This window comes from Monodelphis domestica, chromosome 5, assembly GCF_027887165.1.
Source record: "Monodelphis domestica isolate mMonDom1 chromosome 5, mMonDom1.pri, whole genome shotgun sequence".
Taxonomy (NCBI): Eukaryota; Metazoa; Chordata; class Mammalia; order Didelphimorphia; family Didelphidae; genus Monodelphis; species Monodelphis domestica.
This window is the reverse complement of record NC_077231.1, coordinates 147,057,734-147,085,652: the sequence shown is the minus strand read 5'-3', so window position 1 is coordinate 147,085,652 and position 27,919 is coordinate 147,057,734. Positions and strand designations below refer to the sequence as shown.

At 38.4% G+C, this 27,919-nt stretch overlaps 1 protein-coding gene and 1 long non-coding RNA gene across 44 annotated transcripts in view; one reads left to right on the top strand and one right to left on the bottom strand.

The window, feature by feature from the left end:
- Positions 1-27,919, bottom strand: part of CELF2 (CUGBP Elav-like family member 2) — a 969,858-nt gene that overhangs the window by 14,562 nt on the left and 927,377 nt on the right. For 10 of the 41 annotated variants that reach the window (XM_056800816.1, XM_056800818.1, XM_056800817.1 and 7 more), the window contains 2 exons: positions 16,693-16,824; positions 4,193-4,390 (listed from right to left, as the gene is read on the bottom strand). In XM_056800816.1, the coding sequence (XP_056656794.1) occupies positions 4,193-4,390; positions 16,693-16,824 (330 nt within the window). Of the gene's footprint in view, positions 1-3,016; positions 3,953-4,192; positions 4,391-16,692; positions 16,825-27,919 lie in introns of those variants that run through there. The other 31 variants (XM_056800807.1, XM_056800822.1, XM_056800794.1 and 28 more) reach the window with 7 other exon arrangements.
- LOC103093069 (uncharacterized) overlaps positions 1-27,919 on the top strand; it is a 111,144-nt gene that overhangs the window by 70,577 nt on the left and 12,648 nt on the right. For 2 of the 3 annotated variants that reach the window (XR_008912574.1, XR_008912575.1), the window contains exon 3: positions 22,195-24,620. This is a non-coding gene — a long non-coding RNA (uncharacterized LOC103093069). Of the gene's footprint in view, positions 1-22,194; positions 24,621-27,919 lie in introns of those variants that run through there. The other variant, XR_008912576.1, reaches the window with a different exon arrangement.

Here is a 27,919-nt window from a genome sequence, read left to right as displayed (position 1 = left end):
GGTTCTTCCCACAAAAATAAGTAAATAAATAAATAAGGAAAAATGAAAATTAAAAAAATCTTTCTAATGAATGGGACTTTCTTATCCACTAAGGGAAAATTTATGATACAAATACCTGAAACTAGAAGGTTGAAATATTTCAGCCTCATTTAAGTATTTACTTCTATGGACACATTTCCCTTTGATGACTTGGCTACCTCCTCACCAATTCAACAGACATGAGTGTGGAAAATTCAAACATTAAAAAGTAGAACTTCATAGTTAAGATCATGCTTTTCCACACTTTCCCCTAGAAATATCAGTGGAGGGGCAGTGACCTATATTTTAAAGGGACACTGTCATATGGTTTAGGCCCCAAATTTATGTTTGATTAAAAAATAAAATAAAATATTTTTCCTCTAAAAAGGGGAAATAATATTTTATCTACTCATTATTTTTTAAAACACTAAACTTGGGAATGTGAGAATGGGTGTAAAAATAAAACAATGGAAAAGCATGTTTGGGGAATTACTGGAGAGGAATAGGGAAGCCTTTGCAACATGTACATAGAGCAAACACAACATAAATCATACCAACCCAGATTTATTGGCCACTCTAAATAAGGGGCCCACATACACACATGAGGGTCAGTAATGCCCAGTTTAAATTGTGAAGCATCTCTCTTCTCCTGGAACCCAGATATAGAATACAATTTTAATGTACTAGGGAAGAGAGGTGATGGCTCTGCCTGAAAAGTTTTTGAAACATACTAGAGAAATGCTTCAGAATATGTAAACATCAGAAGATAGGTTAAGAAGAAGCGTAAGTTGACATCTAGGAATCCTCCTCATACAATCTCCTCAAAATAAGACTTGATGTATTCCTTTATGACCAAAACATAGTTTGGTTCTACTAATCTCTAGGTAGGCACCATATGAGCATCTCTGCAAAGGCTGACTGGCAAATGTTCCGTAAACATTGGAAATTAAGATGCAACAAGTAAATTTAATATGTATTTCTAAGGTGCCCATATTTGTATATCCTCCATCCCTTGACAATAATGAAGGCTGAGGAAGAGGATTGGAAATTATCCATATTAGTTATTGATGTTGACTTAATCTCCTGGATTACTGGTCACCCTCCTATTTCATTTGGCCTTGTAAACAGGGAAAGAGAAACAACAGTGTATCCTCAAATAGAAGATGAAGATGTGGAGAAGCTTGTTACATAAAGCAGGAGTCCAGGATTGCACTCACAAAGAGATGCAGATCAAGGAAGTTCAGAGATCTTTTGGTTTCTAAAATGGTACCACCAAGCCAGGACAAAGAGCCATGGTAGTGATACTGTTAATTATGTAGCTAAAGTCAGGCAAAAGCAATATTTTTATAGTAACTATTTGGATATGTCCATTGTCTCCTCTCCCTCCCGCCATTTCTTTCCCAATCCATCTTAAGATGTATGTTCCAAGAGTATCTGGTCACTTTTTTTTTGGAATGGTGTGGTCTTGATTATTTTGGATGACAGGTGATGGGTGAATGGCGGCGGCTTTTGTGTTGTAAGAAACTGCTACTTAAGGCCACATTTTGATGAAATCCATGTAATCAAATATCATCTGAGAATAATGCCCACAGATTCCTTCTGACTTCTTCCTGGAGGGTTTTGTTCAGTTCATTTATACACTATTCTCCCCTTTCTGAGGGGATAACTGCCATTACAACAAGACACCACTGAAGTGGAGAGGAGCTCCATTTGTGACATTGGGAACACCTACAGGAGACAGAAATGGGCTTCAGAGGAAGAAATTCTAGTTCTAGAATTTGGGCTTACTGACAAAGTAAAGGAAAGGTTTGTCCATGCCAGTGAATTCAGGTGATACTGTGATCCTCTTAATTTAAATGGGAAAAAAATTAAATCCACTTTATTCATATTGCAAAATTGGATCTTTTCCCTCAGGGAGAAACCTTATCTGGGGAACATGATGAAAACAGATTTAGTCAACTCTCAATTTATTTCTCCAAAGGAGTGGAGCTGTAGTATGTAAAACATAAAAGTATTTTTAACTTGTTCTGGAATACATTGTGACCCCCCCTCCCCCTACACTACTAGATTAATTATCTTAATTATGTTTTACAGAGACTAAAATTAAAGCCAGTTTAAATCTCTTTAGTACATATTGCCTGGGTAGAGGAAAGGTGGGAATAAGAAACATGTAAAAGGGCAGCTTGAGACAAAAAAAAAAATCTAAAGAGAAAAAAATTCTCTAAGACCACAGACTTGCAGAGGATAATATACAAATCTAAACACAGATAATCAAGGGGTGACAGCATATTGAATTCTTTTTCACCTGAGTAAGGATTATTTCATTCACTGTATTTGATTCTTCAGCTCCTAGCACATTGCCTAGCGCACAGTAGGTGCATCATAATTCCTTATGGACTGTTTATCATCTGAGGTATCAGCCCCTGCAGTACTCTGGGTCATGTGGGAAGGATCTTTTAGGCATTGAAAAGAGCTTTGAAAACTTTGGCCCAGGACACTGGCATTAATCCAACTGAAGAGTACTTTCTTGAAAAAATTTCCTGATTGCCTTGTGGATATATGAATATTTATGATCTAAAGCTTCAATGATATACAGTATAGTTTCTCCATCTCATCTATAAATGGAAATGGAACATATTGTCCATAATAATGGGGCAAAATGAGTCTATTGTTTCTAGTTGATTGAACACATATCTAACAGAATATCTACCTGCCCATCAATAATAGCAACAATAAACAAATAATAATGCCACATTTTCATAAAACTTTACAGTTTATGGCTCCTACCACTATGATGACGATGTTTTGGCATACCTATAAATATATATCAATTCTCTATGTTTGGAAATGTAGTGTTAAATCATGAAGAGTGGGTCTCTTTATATGCCTTTAAGAAACTCAGGGATTGGATTTGGCTCAGTAGTTATGCATTTACAAAAAAACCATAACAACAGTCAAGGCTAAAAGTAAATAAACAGCAGAAATGATGAAAAGTAAATGAGATTTTTCAAACTTCTTTTGTTTTTAATAATCTACAGCATTACTGATAACACAGATCACAAAGGTTTATTTTTTTTTCTTTCAAACACAGGTGTCTTTTAAAACTGTCAGTGTCCCTTTAAAATTTAAAAGTTTATGGGGATGCAAACCTGTTTTACTTCCTACAGAGCACTTTTAAAACCAAAAGATACAGCTTAATTAGATTTAAATTTAAAGCAGGTGGAGGAATAGAGGGGGAAAAGGGATTAAAAAAACCCAAAAAAACTAAAATTATGCTTCCACACTTGAATGTTCTAGCTTTTCCCTTGTATTCTAAGCAGGCCAGAGTTAGAATGAAGTTAGGATACATTTGGGAAAGCTTAAAAAGATTTCCCTTCTGCCTACTAGCAGATCAAGTGAAGACAAAAGAACCCCCCCCCCAAAGTAAAAAGAGACAAGCTACTCTTGTTTGGACTAGCTCACTAACCATTTCATAATTAGTATTAATTTATTCTTAGCATTAACTTCCTGAGGTTTATTTTGCTTTATTGGCAGAGAAAGCAAGGCAATCAATCACTTATTTGCTTCCCCACAAGACCCACAATTAAACAAAGAACCACTCAATCCTAACAGCAAATCTTGTCATTAACCTGAAAACTAATGTCTAATAACAAGCAGCTAGAGGATCACAGGAGTTATGTGGAGATCACAGAGTTAGGGAAAGTGAGAATGCAGCCCCCACACAATGGTTTATGGATTCACCCCTACCAACAACAAGAAATTACATATTTAGGGAAAAAAGAAGTGGTCCAGGCTGTTTTTTTTTGTTTATTCCTGGCATCTTTTTTTGAGAGCAGCAGCTAATGATTAATTGCACATTAACACACAATGGGCAGCAAATCCATCTTGAAGGATAGATGACAAAATTAAATCAAAGGATAAAAGAAATATAACACTGAACAGGAAAGAAGAAAAGGTTAAAATAAATGGTTAGGCCAATCAGTTTTCTTTACAAAGTATCTGTGAAAAGTACAAAATGAAACAGAACTGATTTATTTTTGTTTCTTTTAATCACTGGTTCAGTTTAGCTTAATGTTGTTTTTTTTTTCTAATTCTTCAAAAACAAAATTATCACCAACTTTAATAAGATACTGGTCGTTGGCGGTCCAGCAGGATGGTGGGGAGAAGATCCTACCTTCTTTCTGGCTGCCGGCAGCGCTCTGCTGTTGTAACAAGCTCTGGCTGTAGAGCGTGGGCAGTGCAGCGGCAGCATACTGCTGAATTCCTGAGTAGGCCTGGGTGAGGGCATCCATCGTGCCAGCCGTACCATTCGTCAAGCCCGTGGCGCCAAGTCCTCCATTCAGAGCCGCCATACCTGAGAGCATTTGAGCAACTTTACAAAAAACCCAACAATAGAGAAGAGAAATTGCACTTGTTCATTAGTGCTTTCCAAAGGAAGTTAGAGAATTATTTGACACAATTACAACAGCAAAAGCATGCATGCTCGCACTCCAACAAAACCAAACCAAACAAGTCAAACACAAACACAAACAACCCAATGAGATATTGATGAATAACACTGAAGACTCCTCCCCCCCTCCACATTATCCACAACCCACAAAATCCACTTAGGCACTACAGTTGGACAATCAGATTCATCATCACATGCATGTGCTCCTGGCAAGTACAATTAAGCTTCTGAGGCCCTATTACTTCTGACAGTTTTGCCATTCATGTATCACTATTCACTTCCAAAGTCTCTAAATTTTATATAGTAGAATCCATTGGCTCAGCCCCTTGAAGGAGCCACTACTGCATGGCTCAAGGGTTTGGAAAAAGATAAAACTTTTCTCCCCTAAATTATCCAATATTATTGACAAGGCCTAACACATTCACTAGTTTTCTGTTTTGCAAGCCAATGAATCAGTGTTTTCATTAACTGGTTGCAGTCCTCCTCTTCCCCCACCAACATCTGTAGTACAAGAGCTAGGGATTGGCACCCTAGAGATTTCCCAGATGGTTTGGTATTGAGGCTTAGGGAGAAATGAAACCGCTAAAGTTGATTGGGAGACATGACTTGAATATTGAGGATACAATTTCCAACTCTAGACAATTTACCCACAAACACACTCAACTGATCCATAAACATTTATTAGACACCTACAAAGCACCCACATGTGCACAAACCCACAATAATCAGGACTCTTCTTTTAACTGGGGGTTATTGTCAAGGCAAAAGTCAGGTGCTGTGTTTTTGAAAGAGTATAAACCAAACATACTTAGGTGATTCTCTGCATTTAGAAGTCACATCTTGGCTGTTGATTGTGATGGATCGGGCATTGACTAATTTTTGGAGAGGGCTTTCCCTTCCATCTCTGATGATCTTTTTGCCTAGTTAGGGTTGTTATGTTATGGGAATCTAGAACCAGAAGGGACCCCAGAAATCATTGAATCCAATCCCTTATTTTTGCAGATCAAAACACTAAGATCCAGAAGTGTATTGTGTATTGATACCTAACATTTGTTACTTGTTCAAAGTCACTCAGTAACAGTTTCTGAACTAGGAAATGGCGGATGTGGAACAAACCATTTCCATAGTCCCCAGCAATGTGCCTAGCAGCACACTAAGTCCCTTTCAGATATTATCTCATTTGATCTTCCCAATGACCCCTGTGAGTAGGTGCTGCTATCACCTCCATTTTACAGTGGAAGAAACTTAGACAAACTAAAGTTAAATGACTTGCTGAGGGTCCTAAAACTAGCAAGTGTTAGGCTGGATTTGAACTTGGAAATTCTTTTTTCCTTAGGCCCAGCACTTTCACCACTGAACCTTTAGCTGCCTCAAAACTAAGTCGATTGAATTGGAATCAAGTCTTATGATCTCAAATCTAGTTCAAAACAATGAATGCTTCATAGCAATGCGAACCTTAAAATGACTCATGTAATGGAAGTAAGACTATCATGAATGTCTTCAGTCCTCATCAGGACAGAAAGATATCAGTTGTTGGAAAGAGCATACAGAGCATAACACACAAAACAAAACGTGAAAGGGGTCACCCAAGTCTCTCAACCAGAGGTATTATCATGACCTAAAGTGTCTCTTGTGGGAAAAAAAAAAACAACCCACCACAAAGGAACACGAATAACACATTTTCTAGTTACGCTCTAGAGTCAATACAACTTGTACCTATTCTCTCATGCCCTGTAGTGGCATCAGTGTTATTGCTCACCATCCATCCACAGGAAAGAGAAGAGCTGGGGGTTTCCTATTTATTTAATTGCATACTCCTGCTATCTTGCCAACCTTCCCTCTTTCAGTAATAGGATGGTGCATGAGAGAAGCCTGTGTCATGAAGGAGGACAAGGGGCTGCTATATAAATGCTTAGCTGATAAACTTCACCAATCCAGACCTGGACAGCCACTCTGAATTAGTGAGATATCTGAATGATAGAATATTTTACAAGAAATTAAATTTTATTACCTTCAGGTAGATCTAATGATGATGGAACTAGGCTATAACATACTGTTGGCAAATAGAGGTCCTGCCAAATCAGCTTTAATAAAGAGAGGAATCATTTGTAATTAGAACACTAATTGTTGGTATGCAAATAGGTATTGCTAAGGTACTTGGAAGGAATTTGTTCTTCTGATTGGGTTAAACATTCTTTCATGTAATCTTATTTGCCTCTCTAAACTTGCTAAGCAAAAGTAAACTTCAGCTGAGTCCCTTTCTAAATAATCATGAATTCTGAATTAGTAAGGCTATTAGTAGTATTTAACTGATCATTGACTACTCTGAATCCTAGTCCTTCAAAATTCTAATCCAACATAAATCACAGATTTAGGATTGGAAATGATTCTATGAATCATTTAGTCGGATTGTCAGATTTAGAAGAGACCATGGTTAGACTCCTACCTGACCAAGAATCCTTTCTACAATAGATTGGATAGGTAGTTATCTGGTTATCTGGTGTTTGCCTCAAGTACAGGATAACCTATTATTTCCTAAGCTAGTCTATTTTCTGTTTGGACAGCTGTCTTTGTAAGGAATTTTTTTCCCCTTATGGCAAATCCAAATCTTCCTCTTTGTAACTTTTATTGTTGCTTCAGTCATGTCCAACTCTTTGTGACCCCGTTTGGGGTTTACTTGGCAAAGACACTGGAGTGGTTTGCCATTTCCTTCTCCCCCTCATTTTACAAGATGAGGAAAATGAGGCAAATTGGGTTAAGTGACTTGCCTAGGGTCACATAGTAAGTGTGTGGGGCTGGATTTAAATTTAAGGAGTTTTCTTGACTTCAGGTTCCTCTTTGTAATTTCTAGTCATTAATCCTACCTCTGTTTTCTAGGGTCAGCTGAAACAAAATTACTTGTTCTATACCTCTTGCTGCACCTATTCTTTTCTACTTCAGGTTAAACATCCCTCCTAAAATGTTATACTCAAAACTTGATAGGATTTGGCCATGCCAGAGTATGACATAATATCACCTTATCTTTATTCAGCTTAAGCTTTCATTTTTTTTTGTTGCCTTGTTACAGTGTTGACCCATATTAAGTGTATAGTCCATTAAACCTACAGATTTTTTTTTCAGATAAACTACTCTCTAATCATTCCTCCCCCGTCGTGTAGCCATGAAGTTGATTTCTTGAGCCTAAGTGAATAACTTTACACTTATCATTATTAAATTTCATCTTATTAGATTTGCCTGCCATGGTTGCCTGCCAAAAACTTTTTGGATCCTAGCATCTAACATCTTTCTTAGTTTTATGCCAGTTACAAATTAAGTAAGCATGTCATCTATGCTGTTCTTCAAGTTAATGATTAAAATGTTAAACAGGACAGGGCCAATTGCAGATCCCTGGGGAGCTTCTTAGAGACTTCTTTCCAAGTTGACATCAAGTCATTACTACTCTTTGATTTTAGTCATTTAATACCAGTTTCAAAAACATGGATGAACTACCTTACATCTATCTTCTACACAAGGAGAGCATGAAGGCTTTGTTAAATGCTTTGGTAAAATTTAGGCAAACAGCATTCATCTGTTCTACTAGTTAAGTAACCTGTCAAAATAAGAAATAAGCTTTGTTTATGATTTAATCTTGATGAATATGGCATGTTGATTCCTTGAGATCTCCATTTCCTTTAAAATAGTTTATAGACTCCATTCTTACCTTCCTTTGCTAAACCTGGGACTCCTCTCCTATTTCAAACATCACTGACAGTCTCAGCAATGAGATCTTTCAAGTACCCTGGGATCAAATCCATTTGTAATGACTCTACAATTACTGAAGAGTGGAAATTCCACCCTCTTTCCCTCCTCCCAAAGTGTAGCAGAGTTCAACTGTAAGAACACTGATCCAAAGCTGTTTTATAGACAGAGGCATAGTTCTAGTGAAGAGGGTATGACTAGGAGGGATCCACTTCACCTGACTAGGCATAGGAATGAGGCCTCTGTTCATACTATAAGTGGGTATTTTTAAAGAATAGGGTCATTTCCATAGATGTCACATTTGAGACTTTATGCCTTCCAAGGTGGTATCGATCCAACAAATACTTAAGGCAAAGGTATTGGACAGACACAAAGTCAGAAAAAAAGGCCTCACTTCTCAACTCTGTCATGTAAACCATATCCCTTCCTGGTCATTCCCCTCTACCAAGCCTGTACCTCTGGCTTTAAATCAGCCTTAGAATAGAGCTCTCCCATTTGGATTCTGCTAAGTTTTGTTCATTCTTCAGTAAATGTAAGCCAATGGAAATTTGATCTGGGTAGAAGGACAGGTAAAGGATCTCCCCTGGTAGGGGGGAATAGGAAGAAGATTGCAAACAAAACAATAAGTAGGAACCCAACTTTCCAAAGAGAGAAATCACTTAGTGGGTATTTGTGATTGGATAGACCTTTGGCTCACATGTCAATAGAGATGAAGTAAGTGATGGTCTACATGTTATCATTTGGAGAGATATCAGCAATTCTCTCAAATCTTTATGTTGAAATGAAATTCTGACTAATTCCATCAATTTAGAACAATTTCTTTGGGTTAAAAAACTTCTGAAAAAATTCCAAGTTTGATAAATTAAATGGGTGCCACTCATTTTTACCTTAGTATGAATTGAGCATCAGTAGATGCTTTCCATGTAAGTAGTATCTAAGATCAGTTGCCCCACTGGAGTTTTAGTGAGGTTGGGGATAAAAGCCCCATAGCCCAAGAAAGTAGGCATAATCGAGATATTACCTTTTGGCAGCCAGAAGGAGCCTGAAGACACTTAGTTCCCAGGATTCAAGGAAGAAGGGCAATAGAAAGGGAGATCAAAAGGTGTGAAAGATAAATTTTACTTACTTCACAATTTTTCTTAGGCCTGACTTTCCTAATTGATCAGTAAAATTATAGAGCTCTAAAATAGTCATACTTTTCCCCCTGAAGGCAGAACAGCATTTGCTACTCAGACTATCTTATCTTCTGATTCAGATATAGATTGGGTTGAAGGGGAAAATACTATAATTTCCATTTTTAGAGTATTTCTTAAAGTGCCAATGTACCCATTTATCAGATATCCTTGAATATGACCATGGAAAAGTTAGAAACCAAGGTATTGGGTAAAGTCAGACTACAGAGTACTGAAAGATTAGATGTTATTCTATTATACAATTGTCGTCTTAGAGCCAATTACTAAATCAGAATACATGTAAGATATATATGTATATATCCGTACCTATATATGCACCATGCATATGTGAGTGGATATGGATATATATTTGATGCATATATGAAATAAGGAAATGATTTGTGATTTGTTTGACATAGAATTTCCTCATCCAATAGTTTCCTATCAATGCAGGTTGCCATTTTTGCTGCATATTATTGTCTTAGGGAATCATTTTGGTAGTCACTGGTGAAGTGACTTGCTCAGGGTCTCACAGCCAGAGATGAACCTTAAATTTAGGTTTCTTGGCTCTGAGCCTAGCTTTCTATTATCCTATTTTGATCATCATTAAATTGTTTCAATTTTGTCTGATTCTTCATGACCCCATTTTTAGGTTTTCTGGCAAAGTTACTGGAGTGGTCTGTCATTTTCTTCTCCAGATTATTTTACAGTTGAGGAATTTGCAAATGAGATTATGCAACTTGCCCAGATTTACATAGCTAGCAACTGTCTGACTGCATTTGAACTCAAAAAAAGGAATCTTCTTGACTTCAAACCCAGTGCTCAATCCACTGCATCACCTGCTTGCCTGTAATGGGAATTGATGGCCTAGAATAAGAGTAGTTAAAGTGTAGTGCTTAAATTTGAGCAACCTGAACTTGCTCCTGAGAACTCTTCATATGATTTATGAGGCAAAAGGTTACTGAATCAAATATTTATCTTTCTATATGTGTCATTTTTACCACGTATAAGAGTTGACCTTTGAAAACACACACTTGCTCCTTAACAGGAATTTGTGGCTGCTATTGAGATAGTACCAAAAAATTGGAGTCATTAGCTCTGCTTCAGCTATTTGCAAAGGTGGTTGTAAACCAAAGACAAAAATAAGGACTGTGCTAATGGGTTTTTGTGAATTAATAATTTGTACAAATACCTATTATTCTGCTTGTGTGTATGACATGGTATGTAAATAAGTAAAATCTGATGTAAAACAGTTGCCACAATGTGGAGGTCAAAAGAGCCTCAAAATTACTTTAGTCAAAAATATTTTATCTCTGTCAGTTAGAAAGATGACAAAACTAAGATACCAGTTTAGAATATAAACTTATTTGTAAAACACTATGGGGAAGGTTTGCTGAGGATTATGAGCAATAGTACTACCTTATAAAAAAGTGAAAAGTAGATGGTATATAAGTAACCACACAAGAAAATTTGGCCTAAGACCTAACTAAGCCATGTCACCCCCAAAGTAGATGAACTCAACTTGAGGAAAACAAATGGAAATGGTTTGAGTTTGTCAACATTTCTACAATGCTTTCTTTTTGTCATCAATGACAAAGGGCCCCTCATATTAGGACTCCAAAGCATTGTCTTTAATGAGGAAATTAAGATAGCAATTAAGAGGATGAATTCTCAAAAAGTAATGAGAGCAGATAAAGTTCATACCATAGATATCTATGCCAGAAGTGTTAAGAACACTGGGAGATCATTTCATAAGATGTCTTAGGAAAGAGAAGACATTGAAAAAAATGGGGGAAAATGAACTCTATTACTAACAGAAATGGTGGTAAAGATAACAGCAATGACTAGATAACCATGGTCATTTTGTTCTTTTACAAAATCTCTATAATCATATATATATATATATATATATATATATATATATATATATATATATATATAGGGAGTGTTTCCTTGATGAAAAAAAGTAAACAGTTAGACTTTCATAATCATTTTCCTACAGCAGACATCATATTGTCAGGTAATAGACAAAAGTGCATAGGATATATAATATCACTTTGTTCTTGTGTTCTGATGGGAAAAAACAGTATTTGACTTTGCTTAAAAGGCTATTTTTCTAAAAAAGAGAATCTCTCATGGAAGTTGTTCTAAGCTCATAAAATGTTTCCTGATAGATGCTACCATAGAGATAACTCCATGTAACAATTCTGTTAGTAGTGTTAAATGTGGCATAAAACATGGAAATGGATAATTGACAAAGGTCTTTCCTGTTGTCATGGGGAATATCCTGTTGTAGGCATGTATAACCTATTCCTGTACGTATACCCAGAGAATTTTGTTAAAAAAATTTAAAAGGAAAACAGTTAAGTACTTAGTTATAAATGGTATTAATTTTTTTTAATTTTAAAAATGCATTAGGGCATGCTGGGGCACTTTTGGCAAACATCCTGTATGCATGCCTATGCATCCTGTATGGTCTCTAAATTAGAGAGGAATTTCTTAAAGACGGAGAAGAAATCCAGATGATGTTTGTGGATATTATTGCAATGCTTTCATTAAGCTCCAGAATATCACAAGGCACTCTCAATGAGATCCCTATTTACTTAAGAGATTAGTTTAACAATCCTTACAGAAAAAAAAAATGTCTGTTGCCCAGAATGACATGTAGTTAGAAGGACAATTAGTACACTCTTATGCATTTCTGCAATAGTCACTGCAAATGGATAATGAGCTAGGCCCAGAACTCAATAGAGAAATAAAATTGACTTGAATACATTTGGGAAATTGTATAGGACTATTAAGGAGCCCAATCTGACCCCTTTACGAAGACATCATTTAAATCACAAAGTTCTCACAGTGAGATAACATGACAGCAAATTTTTGAATACCACCTTCTCTAACGAATCAAAAGTGTGGGAGCGTAGGATACCAAAGAGCCCAAGAATTCTAGTGATACCCCCAAAATGTAAAAGTCCTAAAGGAAGCCTCTAGACCATTAAATGTTTCCTCAGGAGGATCTATGGAAGAATATGTAAAAGAGTCACACAAGAAGTAAAGGCATGGGTGGGCTGTGATCTACAACAACAGAGGGAATAGTTATATCAGTGTGATCCCAGATCCATGAGAGCATTAAACACCATAATAAAACAGATTTCATTTAACTGTGGTCCAATGAAAGTACATATATGCAGACATGTACATATTATTTGTAGTATCTCTCTTTTGCCTCTACATATAAATTGAGTTGTTTCACAAAAGAGACAAGACAGTGCAATACACAAACCAATAATATAACTTAGCTTGAATATCTTCTTTATTTTTTTTATAAAACCTGTCTCTCCCTCCCAAATTCCTGATATTCATTGCACTTTGATTTATGACCAAGTTTGAGTCACAAAATACTGAAATGTTTAGCAGAAAAGTGCTATGTAAACTAATTGAATTGAATCTTTCTCCTAAATAGATTAGTCCAAACACTTAGAAAACCAAGTTATCATATATATATATATATATATGTGATATATGTGTGTGTGTGTGTGTGTGTGTGTGTGTGTATGTGCGCAATACTTACACACACAGTTGGGACTATGGATGTGCCATCTAGAAAGCCACCTAAAGACCCAGAGCTATGAACAGTGAAGGCCACTATTTAATATGACTTTGTAGAAATATGTCTTTTTTTAATACTGGAACACTGCTTTCCATGACATATAAGAATCATTTCATTTATCCTTTATATCTGCTTTCATTTCTGTCTTTGAATCTCCAGTACCTAGCAGATGGTAGGCACTGAAAAAATGTTTCTTGATTAACTGATAAATCAGGCTTCACTGGCAACAATGAAGACTTCAAGACTCCAAAGGGAAGTAACACACAGGAGGCACAATTTTCAAACTTTGCCTAAGGTGAAAAAAATCCTTTGTCCCAATTCTGTGTAAACATATCTGCAAAATATTTTCTGAACCTAGCTTAATTCACACCATAATTCCCAAGATCTAGAGAGTCAACTTTCCACTAATCAGAGACTAAGGCTCCAACCAATGGATTATCCCATTCCTTTACTCTTGTCTTCTGTTTCCCCCATTTGCCATATACATATATATATATATATATATATATATTCATAAGTTAAAATAGATAAGAAAAGAACAGATTTTGGATCAGTCTGTTTGACTGCCTATTACTACTACTAGCCTATTTGGAAAAAAATAATTGATGAGGAAGAAAATGAAACACTATCTAAAATGATTTTTTTGCTTTACTTGTGGATACCATTGATCTCTAGCACCCAAGTTCACAGAAAATAGAGAGCTGACTATATTCTAAAAAAACCCTGAATAACAGCAGAGTGGTAACATGGGCACTCACGTTCTTCGGAGGGGTTAGGATCAGGAACAGACTGACCTGTCTGTTAAAGGCTGACACTGATCAGGTAATTGTTCATCGATTAGTCTTGTTAAGGGGATAATTCTATAAAGAGCCATTATGCCTGTGTGATTTGAGAGACACTGAAAATTTCTGCTAAGGAAGAATCCATTCCATCCTAGTATATGCCTTCTCATTATATGAACTTAGTGTCAGAAGGAAATATCGGATCAGGATGAACCCTGAAATTCTAGGATGGTCTAGTACATTCCTTATCCCAAGGCCTATTTCCTGCTTCCATACATGGCATCATAGGAAGTTTGGCTAAATGACAAAAAGGCATGGGCTGGTTTATAATGGAAGGAGAGGGCCATTCTGAATCAAATCTGTTCTCTCTGTTTTCCTTGAACCATACATATGTAGAGTTGAACAAATATAGAGTTTTTCAATGCCTATTTAAAGCTTGAGTCCTTGCCAGAAGCAAAACCTATATTGACCCCAGGCTCCATGCAAGAGCTCACCAATATTTCTTATACATTCAATAATGCCCCCTCCCCAATCTCTCATGATGATGGTAGAAAAAAATCACAATAACAGCAACAACAGCAATGACATCAACGACAAAAACAAGACTTGTCAAGAATTGGACAACACGGACAAGAGGATAGCTATCATGCAAGAGCAATGCAAGTGAGCACATGGTGCTAAGGAGGACATCCGTTCCTGCTGGCCTGTTAGCTTAGGGACCAAAGTGCTGCTGGGTGATCAAACCCCTTTCCTTCTTTGGGGGGAACTGGGTCCAGGGGCAGTAGAAGCAACATGAATGGGATTAAAATGTAGGTATGTGAATAGTGAAAAATAAAACCGAAATTCCAACCATTCCTCCCAACCCCCAACAGAACAAAACATCATCAACAACAAAAATAAAAACAAACCCCCTAAAATGGGGAAAACAAGAACCCAGGTGAAGAGACTAGTGGGGATTGGAGCTCTTTCAACAAAAGTACAGAGAAAGAGCTATTCTGTTACAGAAACAAGGACACTTTTGCTCAGATTTGGCTGCTGCAAGAGGTGAGAAATGTGAAGCATGCCTCACATGTCTTTTGTCATAGGATGTTTATGAGTGGCCCATAGATGCTTCCAATGACCATTTAGCACCTCACATGCTATGCTCAACAACTAAGCCTTTGTTTGGGAGGCTGAGTACAATTGTTTTTCCTTCTGGGGAAAAATAGGTCATTTTTCTGCCCCTTTTGTGAAGTTGGTGGCTGATCTCTGTTCTGGTGACTCTTGTTGTTCAGTCATTTGCATTGTATTGGACTTTTCATGGCCCTATTTGTTTTTTGTTTTTGGCAAAGATAATGGCGTGGTTAGACATTTCCTTCACTAGCTCATTTTTGCAGAAGATAAAACAAAGGAAAACAAGTGACTTGCTCAGGGTCACACAGCTAATGACCAGTTATGAACTCAGGAAGATGCGTCTTCCTAATTTTCAGGCCCAGCACTCTATCTGAAGCACGACCTAGCTGCCCACTCTATATCTTTCCCACTTGACTATTAATATTTTGGGAAGAAGAAAAATGAAACTATTATTTCTTACTTTTATAACATGTGTTTTCTTGTCAGGCCTTTTTATTTAAATGAATTGTGAGTTCTTTTTTGCTTACAAAAATTCAAGCTTACATTTCTGTTTTCTTAATGTCTAAAGTACAAAGTTGTTAGATTATTGTTGGGAGCATGTTATTTTATTTTTTAACCTTTTAAAAAAGGCTCTACTGATGAATTGAGGGTTTTTCCTTTACATTTGTGAAAACTTTAGCGTACTTTCCTGTTGTCTTAATGTCTAAAGTACAAAGTCATTGGATTGTGGTTGGGGGGCATTTTATGTTTTTAACCTTTTAAAAAAGGCTCTCTCAGCGTAACAACTATAAATGCAGTCAATTGTCCAAGGCCCCCCCTCCTCATTGAGGGTTCAAAATGTCTAACTGTGTGCTTACTAGAGCCTACAGCTTTACAATTTGGGCTGGCCAGTGGGTTGAAGAAACAGACGATCAGCTGGCTCCCACACACCTGCAGTTTCCTTGCTAGTCCTGTGCAGCCAGAGGAGAATGAGCCTGAGGCAAATTGTATTCTTTGAGGCTTGGGGGAAAGGAGCTGTTTTCAGTGAAAAGCTGATGTCTAGCACAACAGCATGGGCCTAAAGTCTGCCCTGAAGAATGGTGGTGCCCAGAATTGGTCCTTCTCAGTGCATTATTTCTTCCATACTAGGATGAATGGTCTGCTCAGGGGGAGAATCCCTAAGGCTCTCTGGTGGACCCCAAGAAGGACTGCCTTAGGAGCAGCCAAAAGGGTATTTTTGGAGCTCAGGCCTGATTACCTCTGGCTACAGATTTTAAATAGCCAGAGCAAAATGGTGCACCTGTGGAGAATGAATACTACTGATTGACTGGCAGAAGAATTTGTTTAATATATATGACAAGATTTATTTCTTGTGGCAAGTCCCCTGGAAGGAGGGCCCTTTCCCTTTCTTACAATCTCTTTTTTTACCTGCACAGTCATCACAGACTCATAGATTTATATGGTCAGTGGGGGCCTTAAAGGACACCTAATTTTCAAGACTCATTTTATAGATAAAGAAATTGAGGATTTAGGCAGTGAAGTGACTTGCCCCAGGTTGCATAATGTCTGGTTAGTGGAAGAATCTGAACTCAACTTTCCAGATTCTGAGTTCCAGGGTCTTTCCACTACACCATTCACCCTTCAAAACAAAATAAAACAAATAATCCAACAGAAACCCCGCAAAAATCGAGTTTCAGTTTTTCCAACCATTTGAAGCATGTGTTCTTCCATCCCCAGTTACAGTTCACCCTTTTATAGGTCATTTATGACTAATTATTTTCCCATGGTCAATATTGGGGAAGGCTGTCCACCAGAGCAGTAAATACTCACTGTTTATGGTACCTGCTAGTGCATTAATATTATTCAGTCCAACGGTGGCTCCAGCCAGTCCTTGCAGAGTCCCCAGAGAGGTCAAGGAATTCATGGCTGCACCTGCAGTGGAATTGGGAGTAGAAGCAGCCACTGGAAGGGGGATGGGGAGGGGGTGGGAGAAAAAGGGACAAAGAGAAGGAAATGGGGTAGAAGAGTAGGGGAAGAAAGTATAAGATTAATGCAAACGAGCCAGATAGAAAAATCATCTGTCATCATTACAGCAGGTCAAGTTGATGAGTCTGTAAATCACAACATGTAAACATACAAAGCTTGACTTTATATTTCACAAGCAGAAAATAGGTCCAGGCCCAAGCATGGCAATTTAGGGCTTTAGTCTTGGTAATAAGAATACTTTAGAATAACAATGCTGTGAAGGGATAAGGACTGGACTTGTGACTTTACTGGTATACAAGGGTCACCCAGCCAGTATGTGTCTAAGGTTTTCCTGGCTCCAAGGCTAGCTCTCTACCTACTATGCCATGGCTGTCAATGCCCATGAAAATGATCCCCGCTGGTCAGTAAGAAAAGGATGATAACATTGCACAGGGGAGGGATGAATGGGACATCAATCAGCAGCTGGGAAGGGGAATTTTCTCTTGTTCCTAAGCTATTCTGTGGGCTCCAGTTCCCTATTTCTAATTGCCTGCCTCTTGGCAATACTCAAGATGTTCTAAACTGTGCTCCTCATCTTTCCTCAAAACTATGCCCCTTCCCCTAAGGTCTCTACTTCTATGGAAGGGCTCATCAACATCCCAGTCACCTAGACTTGAGTTTCGAGTCTTTTCCTTTTCTTCACATCTGCCTGATTGGCATCCTTCCTTTATGACTACACTCAGTCCTTCTGATTCTATTTTGACATGATCTCTCATAATGATCTCTTGCTTTCTATCCCCAACATAATGGTTCTAGATCAGAGCATCATCCCTTTTTGCCTAGATTACTATACCAGTTTCAAACTTGGTCTCCCTGGCTCTAGGCTAACTCCCCTCTAATTTATCCTTCACAACACTTCCTGAATGGTCTTCCTAATATGCTGCTCACACATCCTATCATTCCTCGACTCTGAAATCTCCCAGAGCTTCCCATTGCCTTCTACAGAAAATGTACATTTCTGCTCTTAGCATTCAAGACTTTTCAAAATCTAGCTCCAATATAGCTTTCCAACATTGGATCCCATTACTTTGCTCATATGTCCTGCCTGGAACAGATTCTTTCCCCCTAGCCTGTTTACTGGTATTTGCATCTTGGAAATCCCTCTGAAGACAAATATAATTGTCACTGCCCTCATGATGCTTTCTTAGAGCACATTGCCTAGGCTTCTCCTTTGCCCTTACATCACTGGGTTATAGAAGTTATCTCCATATATTTTTCCCCTATGAAATTCCTTCTTAGATCCTCAGGTATGTGTGTGTGTGTGTGTGTGTGTGTGTGTTGTATGTATTTTCAGCACAATGCCTTGTAAACAGTAGGTGCTTACTAAATGCTTGTTGAATTGTCTTGATTAATTAAGCATTCTTAACATCCAAGAGTTTTTTTTTTCTCTAAGAAAGTCTGTAATAAAGGGAGGAATTAAAAGGCAATTGATATATTCTTCTACAACTTTGCCTTTATAGCTGATGTTTTATATCAGTGCAAAATTCATTTGTTCTTGTGGATTCAACATGGATCTTTGGTACAGAATGGGGAAGGAGAGTAAATTGAAATATTTTCCCTCTGGATTACAGAACCCTCGCTTCGATCTGAAAGAGTTCTCTGACAATCCTTGATTTGGAATAATGTAATCATCCAACTTCATCACTCATATTCCTGGGCTGATGAAAGCAAGTCTACATGAGTGATGAATCTGGAGTCAGTCAGAAAGACCTGATTCAAATCCCTCCTGAGACATTTTCGAGGCATGACCTTAGATAAGGATCTTAATTTCTCTGTTCCTCAGTTTCCTTAACTTCAAAATTGAGGGGTTGGTTTATTTTATTTATTATTATTATTATTATTTTTTAAACCCTTACCTTCCGTCTTGGAGTCAATACTGTATATTGGTTCCAAGGCAGAAGAGTGGTAAGGGCTAGGCAATGGGAGTTAAGAGACTTGCCCAGGGTCACACAGCTGGAAAGTATCTGAGGCCAGATTGGAATCTAGGACTTCCCGTCTCTAGGCCTGGCTCTCAATCCACTGAGCTACCTAGCTGCCCCCTATTTTTTATTTTTAGAAACCCTTACCTTCCAACTTAAAACCAATACCATATTGGTTCCAAGGCAGGAGAGCTGTAAAGGCTAGGCATTTGTGGTGAGGTAACTTGTCCAGGGTCACATAGCTACGAAGTATCTGAGAACCTCCCATGTCTGGGGCTGAATCTCAATCCTCATAGGTACCTAGTTTCCCCCAGGAGATTGGCTTTTGATGGTCTTTAAGGTTCTTTCCCAATTCTAAATCCATGCTCCTTATGTCACTCTTCTGCTCAAAACCTTCCAGTAGTTGTCCATTATCTCTTGGATAAAATACTAACTCTCCAGCCTGGAATCTAAATTCTTCCACAATTTCCTCCTACCTACCTTTCAGCTTTCTTTCATACTATTTCCCTTCATATACTCAGTATTACAGTCAAACTGAGCTCTTAGGTATTTGTCAGACTCTACATTTTATCTCCTACTGTTATGTTCTGGCACAGGGGATCCCCTATGGCTGGACTGTATGTTCTTCTCATCTTGGATTCTCAGAATCTTTGTCTTTCAAGGATCAACCTATATGATATCTCCTTCCTTAAAGGCTTTATAGATACCTCCCAGTTATTAGTGTTCTAATAGTAAAGGAGATTTACTATCGCTATCTGGAGAAGTAAATGATTTTCTTTTGAGACTCTAATGTTTTAAGTTTGTGAGGAGACAAAGTTCCTTTAATATTCATTTTCTGTATATCCTTTATCTCTGTTGATATGTACTATATGAATTGCTTATTTCTTATTAGTCAAACTTCTAATGACCAAAGAATTATCAATCCCAGGCAGTTTAGATTACCCACTCTTAGAAAATTTTTTAAATTTAATTTTAAAAATTTATATTAAAAATCATCACCTTCCATCTTAGAATTGATACTGAGTATTGGTTCCAAGGCAGAAGAGCAGTATGGGCTAGGCAGTTGGGGGTTAAAATAATTTGCCCTGGGTCATATAATATGATAATTTATTTTCGTATTAATTTCTATATATTAGGGAGAATGAATCAGAGATACCATCCAGTCTGTGGCTTTTTGTATTTTCTTTGTCTTTGGGAATCCCAAGTAATGTCTTCCTTTTAAACAGAATTTGGTTAATAAATGAAGGCAAGAAGAGTTCTTTTCTTGCACTTGTGACCTGTCCACATGTGGAGATAGGAAGGGGTGGATAGGTTGATAGGTCGCTTCTTAATTAAGTATCACCACTTAAAGATGTCTTGGGATGGTCAAGGGAGGGACTGAAAAATCAGCTGCTAAAAATCTATTAAGCTGCTTGACCCAGCTTTGGTAGTTCCTGATCACTAGAGAGCCATGGAGACCTAAATCACTTTTATCAGTTATGATGCTGGCCTAACCAATAAACCTGATATAATCAATAAACATTCTTACCCCCAAATCACTCTTTCAAGATAATTTTAATCATAGCAACAGCTAGGTAGTGTCTGAGGCCAGATTTGAATCCAGGTTCTCCTGTCTCTGGATTTGGCTCTCTATTGTCTGAGCCACCTCAGTGCCCCTGATAATGCATTTTTTTTTAAACTTTGCCTCCCATCTTAGAATTAATACTGTGTATGGGTTCCAAGGCAGAAGAAGGATAGGGGCTAGGCAATGGGGATTAAGTGACTAGTCCAGGGTTACACAGCTAGGAAGTGTCTGAGGCCATATTTGACCCTAGGACCCCTCATCTCTTGGCTTGGCTCTCAATCCACTGACCCACCCAGCTGCCCCAATAACCCACTTTTTAGGTAACTGAGTCTATGTTTGCCAGTGATGCTCTCCGTGACTCTCTCTGAGAAAAAACAGGTTTGACTAATAGAGTCCAGAACTAATGGAAATTTCACCTGGAAAAGATGACCCCTGATTTTACAAAGTATATAATGGAAAGCTTAAACAGCAAGGAATTTAATTAACAATTGCTCAAAGATTTAACAAACCTTCTAATGCTTGTCTGATAGATTTCCATGGAAGCAACCCTAAAGATAATGACAGGCATACTCCCAAGTTTATTAAGTGGTATCTTGAAAACAGTTCATTGAGTGAGATGGCATCATGGGGTGGGAGAGTGGGGTTAGTCTCATCAGAACAATGTTATACCTAACAGTTAGTGGTCAAATGATGTTAAGGCAGGATTTAAAAATTTTAAAGAATGCTTTATCATGCATCAACAATGTAATAAGTCAGGGCAACCTTCTGTGGAAGATGCCTGAACCAAAATCTAAAAGAAGATAGCCATTAGAAAAGAAAAATTAATGTGTCCCTTCCATTTTTGTAGAGTTATTAAAAGAAAGATCCTTGACCCAGTGCCTGAGGGCACATGATAAACAATAACTACTCCCTCCCTCTCTCCATCTATATCTATCTATATCCATCTCTCATTCTGTCTTTCTATCACCTTTCCTGGCATAAATTGTTTCCCTAGATAAATAAGTGTCTATTTCAAAGGTTTACATTAAAACCATTAAAATCATCATGGTTTAGCTTTCTAATCTATGGATCTCTTTGGTACATTGGATGCTATAGACCCATGGTATCAAATAGAAACAGAATCTACTAATTTCTACATAAAGATTCCTGGTAGTTTTAAAATGTAATGTTATCTCTGTTTATCACATTTTTCTTTATTTTGTTAAATATTTCTCAATTACACTGTAATCTAGTTCAGCCTGCATTGGAGAGTGTTCTGACCCTTGGGCAGCACCTTTCCTGTTGATTACCTGCTCCCTCTTTCTCCTCATACTTACCATCTTTGACTATTTGCCTGGAATCATGGCCTTCTACAAATGGGGTTTGGAGGGAAAGGAGGAAGAAAGAAGATGAAGAAAGGTTCTTAAGTAGCTTCAGAGTCTGTTCAGGGCTCTCAAGGTGGTGTTCAGGAACATCTAGTAATATCTGTTCCTGTGTGCCCCAATTTTTCTTGCTGGGAGGGTTAGAAATGTCATTTAGACTTCAGTGGGTTCGTCCTTAGTGTTTTAGGTCTCTTGGCTCATTTGGATGTTTGGCATCTTAAATGATCATCAGTGGTCAGGACTAGAGCCATGTCTCTACCTCTATTGGGTCAACCTGGAAGCAATCCAAGAGCCTGAACAGTGAGAACAGGTTACTCTAACACTCATCTGGGAAACTGAAATAAACTCACCTGGGTCAGAAAAGTTCCCAGGCTCTGTTGCCATCTACCCTAATGATGGTAGAAATGTGCCATGTTGCTAGTGAGGGGAGATTTCCTATTGATTATTTCTGATCATCCCCCAGATAAAACCTGACCAAATACTGACAGAATTCATGAACTGGCTTCTTCTCGGTCTCCTCCTGGTACTAGCAAAAAGACAAGTAAAAGCTGCCCAGTGGAAGAATGGTTTGCTTAATGGTAGGTAATGTCACCTTGTTCCTGGAAAGCCTGAGGACTGACCTCTACCATGGCTAGAAATCTCTCTCATCATGTTGCCATTCTGCCTGCATTTACTGTAATTGCTGAAGACACAGAAACACACAAAATGGGCTTAATGACTTAGCCTTCGTGACTTGCATTTTCCTAGCATCCAGTTTCCTCGACCAGAATTCATTACTTTTTCAGCCAGGGCTGAAATTTTTCTTATCTCACTCTGTAAGCAGGTCACCCTGTGTCCAACCCCCAGGAGAATAGTGGGAAAAGAGTGAGATGGGCTGGTGTGAATGAGAAAGAAAGGGGGAAAAAGATCGCAGAGTGAATGAGAAAAGAATACCCTGCATAGTGGACCAGGCACTAAATTTAGAAGTCTGAGACCCCACTTCCAATTCTGCCTCAGGTGCTTTCTAGATGTTCCACCTTGGACAAATCACAGCCTCTCTGAGCCTCAGTTCCCTCATCTGTAAAATGAGGGCACTGGACTCCAGGGTTTTAAAATTCCTTTCTAGCTCAGCTATGATTCTGTGGTGCCCCTGGACCTTTCACAAAATCCCAGGTGAATTTTGGGCATAAAGAAAAGAATTTTTGACTGTATATTATTAAAAACAGAAGATAATTAAAAATGATAAGAGAGGGGACTGGTTTAGTTATCTATAACTAAGCATCCTTTCTTTGCTCCTAACTGAATAATTGCTAATCAGTGCTAGATCACAACCTCCAACTCATTCGAATAGCATTAAAAGGCTCCTAGGTACTCCTCAGATAGCAAAGCATAGCTACCTTTAAATGGGCTTAGGCAGCCCACAGAGGTCAAGGATGGGAGGTGGCCAGGGAAATCTAGGAAGCTTGTGGCCTCCTTCCATTGTCTTTATCTCAATCTAGAGAGGGACTTCTAGGAGGAGTATCTAGGCCAGAGATTCAGAACCCTTTTGGGGCCAAGGTGCTCTTTGGCACTTTGGTGAAGCCTATGGATGCTTCAGAGCATTATTTATTTTTATAAACCCTTACCTTCTGTCTTAGAATCCATACAGTGTATTGGTTCCAAGGCAGAAAAGCGGTAAGGGCTAGGCAATGGGGGTTAAGTGACTTGCCCAGGGTCACACAGCTGGGAAGTGTCTGAGGCCATATTAGAGCCCAGGACCTCCTATCTCTTGGCCTGGCTCTATCCAATGAGCCACCTAGCTGCTCCCTGAGCATTGTTTTTTAAGTCATAAAATACAATATGCAGGATTACAAAGGAAATCAATTATATTGAAATACAGTGCTTGGTACCTAGTAAGCACTTCATAAATGCTTGTTGATTGTGGACTGATTTATATTGTTTTAACAAGTTTGAGCGTTTTGTAATAAAAAAACCCCAACAAGTTTATAGATCCTGGGTTAAGAACCCTGAGATGTATCCCAGGGTTGGCCAGCCACAGCCTCAGGATGACTTGGCCTCTCCAGGCCTAGAGTGCCAGTTGTGATGGAGCTGACGGATCACAGCCATATTCTACCCTTGGGTGATCAGTCTTGTGCTATATAAACTACCATATACACAGGCCTGGAGGTGGGATTGGTATTCAAGAGGCTCTGAATCCTAAGCCAGAATTCTTTTTGCTATATTAATTTGATCCAGCCTTGCAGCATCCTTATTTCAATGCCTCATTGCTAAATCTTCATTTCTGCCATTGTCTACAAACATGGAAACACCTTGTGCATAGTCACAGGCCAGCAATTTGTGCGTTACCAACAGTATTGGAGAGGTGCCTGAAGCTCTGAGAGATTAAGTGCAACTTGCCTGGTGTCAAAGAGATCAAAGGCATGACTGGAACCCAGGCATTCCTGAATACAGGGCTGGCCCTCTAGTGACTATGCCACATGGCCTCCTAGGGCCATGTAACACTGGAAAAGAAATCCAAGACAGGAACTCGTGGTTCTTGAAGACTGTGCCAGTGGAACAAGCTCTGGAAAGTTCTATGCATCTGGGCAGTGAGAACGAGCTTTTGATTTGCCAAGTTATAGACCCCTAAAATAAATATATGGAAGTATAGGAGTGTAGGGTCTGTATTTGTGATTTCAGAGGTGAGGAAATTCCCCCTCTCCGAGAAGCTAGGTGGTCCAGTGGATAAAGAAATGGATTTGGAGTCACACAGATCTGAGTTCAAACTTGGCCTAGACACATCCTAGCTGTGTGACTTTGGGCAAGTAACTTAGCTCCTGTTTTTTCTCACTTTCTCTATCAGTAGAATAGGTATATTAACAGGATCTACCTTCCAGGATTTTCATGAGAATCACGAGATAATAAATGTCAAGTGCCTAGAACAGTGTTCAACACATAGAAAATGTGTTCTCTAGAAAATGTTGGCTATTATAATAATTATTATATATTATTATCTATATTATAATTGTTTATAACCCTAACCCTAGTTATAATGATATAATTATGATATAATTGTATTAAATATAATATAATTATCATTTTAATATTAATTCAGTAATATCAATACATTATATTAATGTTATATAAAATAATTATTATAACAATGATAATGATTAAATCTGTATTTTCTCTGTAACTTTTTGGCTTAGAACCCTGACAGGTAAAAACTTGCTCAAGATTACCTAGCTAGTATGTGCCAAAGGCCAATTCTGTATCCACCATCCCAACTGTTTTCATTAAAATGAGGGAATATGGGGGCAGCTGGGTAGCTCAGTGGATTGAGAGCCAGGCCTAGAGACGGGAGGTCCTAGGTTCAAATCTGGCCTCAGACACTTCCCAGCTGTGAGACCCTGGGCAAGTCACTTGACCTCCATTGCCTGGCCCTTCTGCCTTGGAGCCAATACACACAAGACGGAAGGTAAGGGTTTAAAAAAAATGAGGGAATACAATATTCTGGAAGCCCTGGGCAATGCCTTTAGAAGTGGTCATGGAGCCTTGACTTTTGGTTAGGGTAAATAGGTCATTCTTACTATGGTTGCTCCTGAATCTCTCACCTTCCAGAACCCCCTAAAAATCTTTTCTAATTTTCACAAATGAGCTCCGCCTTTAGAAATGGAAACATGCAACACAGCCAATCTTAATAAAGTATTTGAAAATGAAATGTTCAACAGATGTACAATAGAGGGACCCTAGACACAATAGGCAGACACAAATTAAATACCACCAACACGCATATTTTCCAATTTCTGTGTTGGCAGCCCAGCAAGATTCTGCTTGGGGTAATTGCATTCTGCCCACCTAACATCTCCCTTTCTGCCTCAGCTGGGCTCTGTAGCTTGCATTTCTTTCCTTGAACCATTTCTGAAAATGCCAAGGGAGCATTTCAAAAGGGTGGCATATAAATGCGACTCTATAATCACCCACAGCATGGTCCTCAGCAGAAGGTTACTTCATCTAAAACAAAGAAGCTACAGTCAGAAGAGATTAAAGTAGGAGGGAAACGAAGCCTGCTCCTTCTTGCTCCATTCTACCAGAAGGCGACCTGTTTCTTTTAACAAGGTTATATAGATGCTTTACAAAAAAATATAAAGGGAGCAGCAGTCTATGGACATTTTGACCAGCTGGCTAACAGGGAAGGGAAAAGATTATGAAATCCACATGACTGACTTTCTACTTGGCAAACATACTTTCTTGCCCTCTTACATAGAGTGTCTGCTTGTAAGTGGGCATAAGGGCACCTGTTAAGGCTTGTTGTTATAGCTGCTGTAACCCTGGGGCCCCTGAGCAGCTGTGGAGATCACTTAATCATTCTGGACCTTAGTTTCCTTATTTGTGATCTGAGAGGAATGCTTAGATGGTCTCTGAGGTTCCTTTCTGGTCTTAATCTATGAATCTATCAGCCCAGCTGCTCAGTTCCCCAAATAGCTATTCTGAGGACAGAATTATGATATAATTCTGGAACTCCCCTTCCTCCCCTGGGGCTGTGGGGAAGCCTTGACTGAATGACCAGAGAGTACAGGAGACATGATGTGGTGGTTTAGACATTTTTTCAGTCATATCTGATTCTTTGTGACCCCATTTGGGGTTTTCTTGGCAAAGAAACTGGAGAGGTTTGTCATTTTTGTTCTCCAGCCCATTTTACAGATGAGAAAACTGAGGCAAACAGGGTTAAATGACTTGCCTATCATACAATTAGTAAGTGTCTGAGGCCAGAATTGAACTCATGAAGATGAGATGTATAGGGGTTGTTTTTTTTGTTTGTTTGTTTTTGTTTTTTAAATCAGGCCACTTGTGTTTCTATAGTCTTTAGAGGTTAAGGGCACAACTAAGATTTCTAAATAGTGACCTCTCCCAAACAGATTCTTATTTCTATGTCATTGCAGTTCCTTCTCCTCCTCCCACTACACCCCATGACCCTAATTTCTAAATAGCTTTAGGTATTGGGAGACTGTTTGATTGACTGTTTGACCACAAGATTTTTGTCACTAATTTGTATAACAGTAACTTCGGACATTACCTTTTAACCCTTCTGGATAGCAGCCCATTGCAAGGCTTTTGTTTTCTTCTCTTTGTGGGGAAGGTCTAAGTTCCTGTTTTACTCTGCTTCCACAACTAACTCTTCCAAAACAGTGCCAGGAAGATGACTTCCAGAAGGGGTGCCTACAGCTCTCATCCTGTGCCTCTTTTATTTTTCCATTGTTAATGTCTTAGAAATAATCTACTTCTACTTCCTCAATTTCTGCTAACTTCCTAACATCTTGTAGTTCTGCTTTAGGCCCCATGGCTCTACTGAAACTGCTTTCATGAAGGGTACCCATAATCTAACTGCTAAACCTTTCAGCTTTTCCTCTGTCCTCATTCTTTTTGACCTACCTGAAGCATTTGCCACTGTCATTTCCTACTTCTTCTTAGGCTCTCTCTGTCTTTATGTGTGTGTGTGAGATTCTCTTCTTTCTCTTCCCTTTGTCTCTGTTTCTCTCTCCTTTCTATCTTTCTACTTCCTCTCTCCCTCTGCCAAAAAAGCTACTGAAATCTTAAGCTATGTGAAGAAAGTCATAGTATTCAGTGCTAGGAAAGTCATAGCCCCACTGTATTCTAAACTAGTAAGACTACAGACATCTGGAGTCTTACATCCAGTTTGGAGTGCCATATTTGAAGGAATGTTTAGAGGGAATGCTCAAGAGGGAAAACTAGAATGGAGAAAAAAAATCTTGAGATTATTCCATATCAATCAATCAACAGGCTTTGACGTGCCAACTGTATGCTGGGCAACGGGGACAGAAATATAAAGAATGAAACAACACCTGTACTCAAAAGAAGCCAAATTTTAATGGGGGAAGATTATAAGTATAACTATAAGTTTATATAGAATATGAATAGGATGACTCTAAATAAATAAAATGGAGTGAAATATAAGATGTTTAAGGGGAAAGACTTTTTCAAGGGCATCATGAAAGGTTTCATGCAGAAGAGGATGCTTGGGCTTCATCTTGAAGGAAGAGAGATATTCCCTGAGAGATGGGAGATGGAATGTCATGTGAGGGACAGAAAAGGCTAAAATGAATCAACTGGAAACTACAGGAAGGAGAGTAAAGCATAAGGAGGCTTGGAAGAGGGATTTTAAAAGTTAAAGAGAGGAATTGGTACATTATCCTAAAAGCAATAGAGAG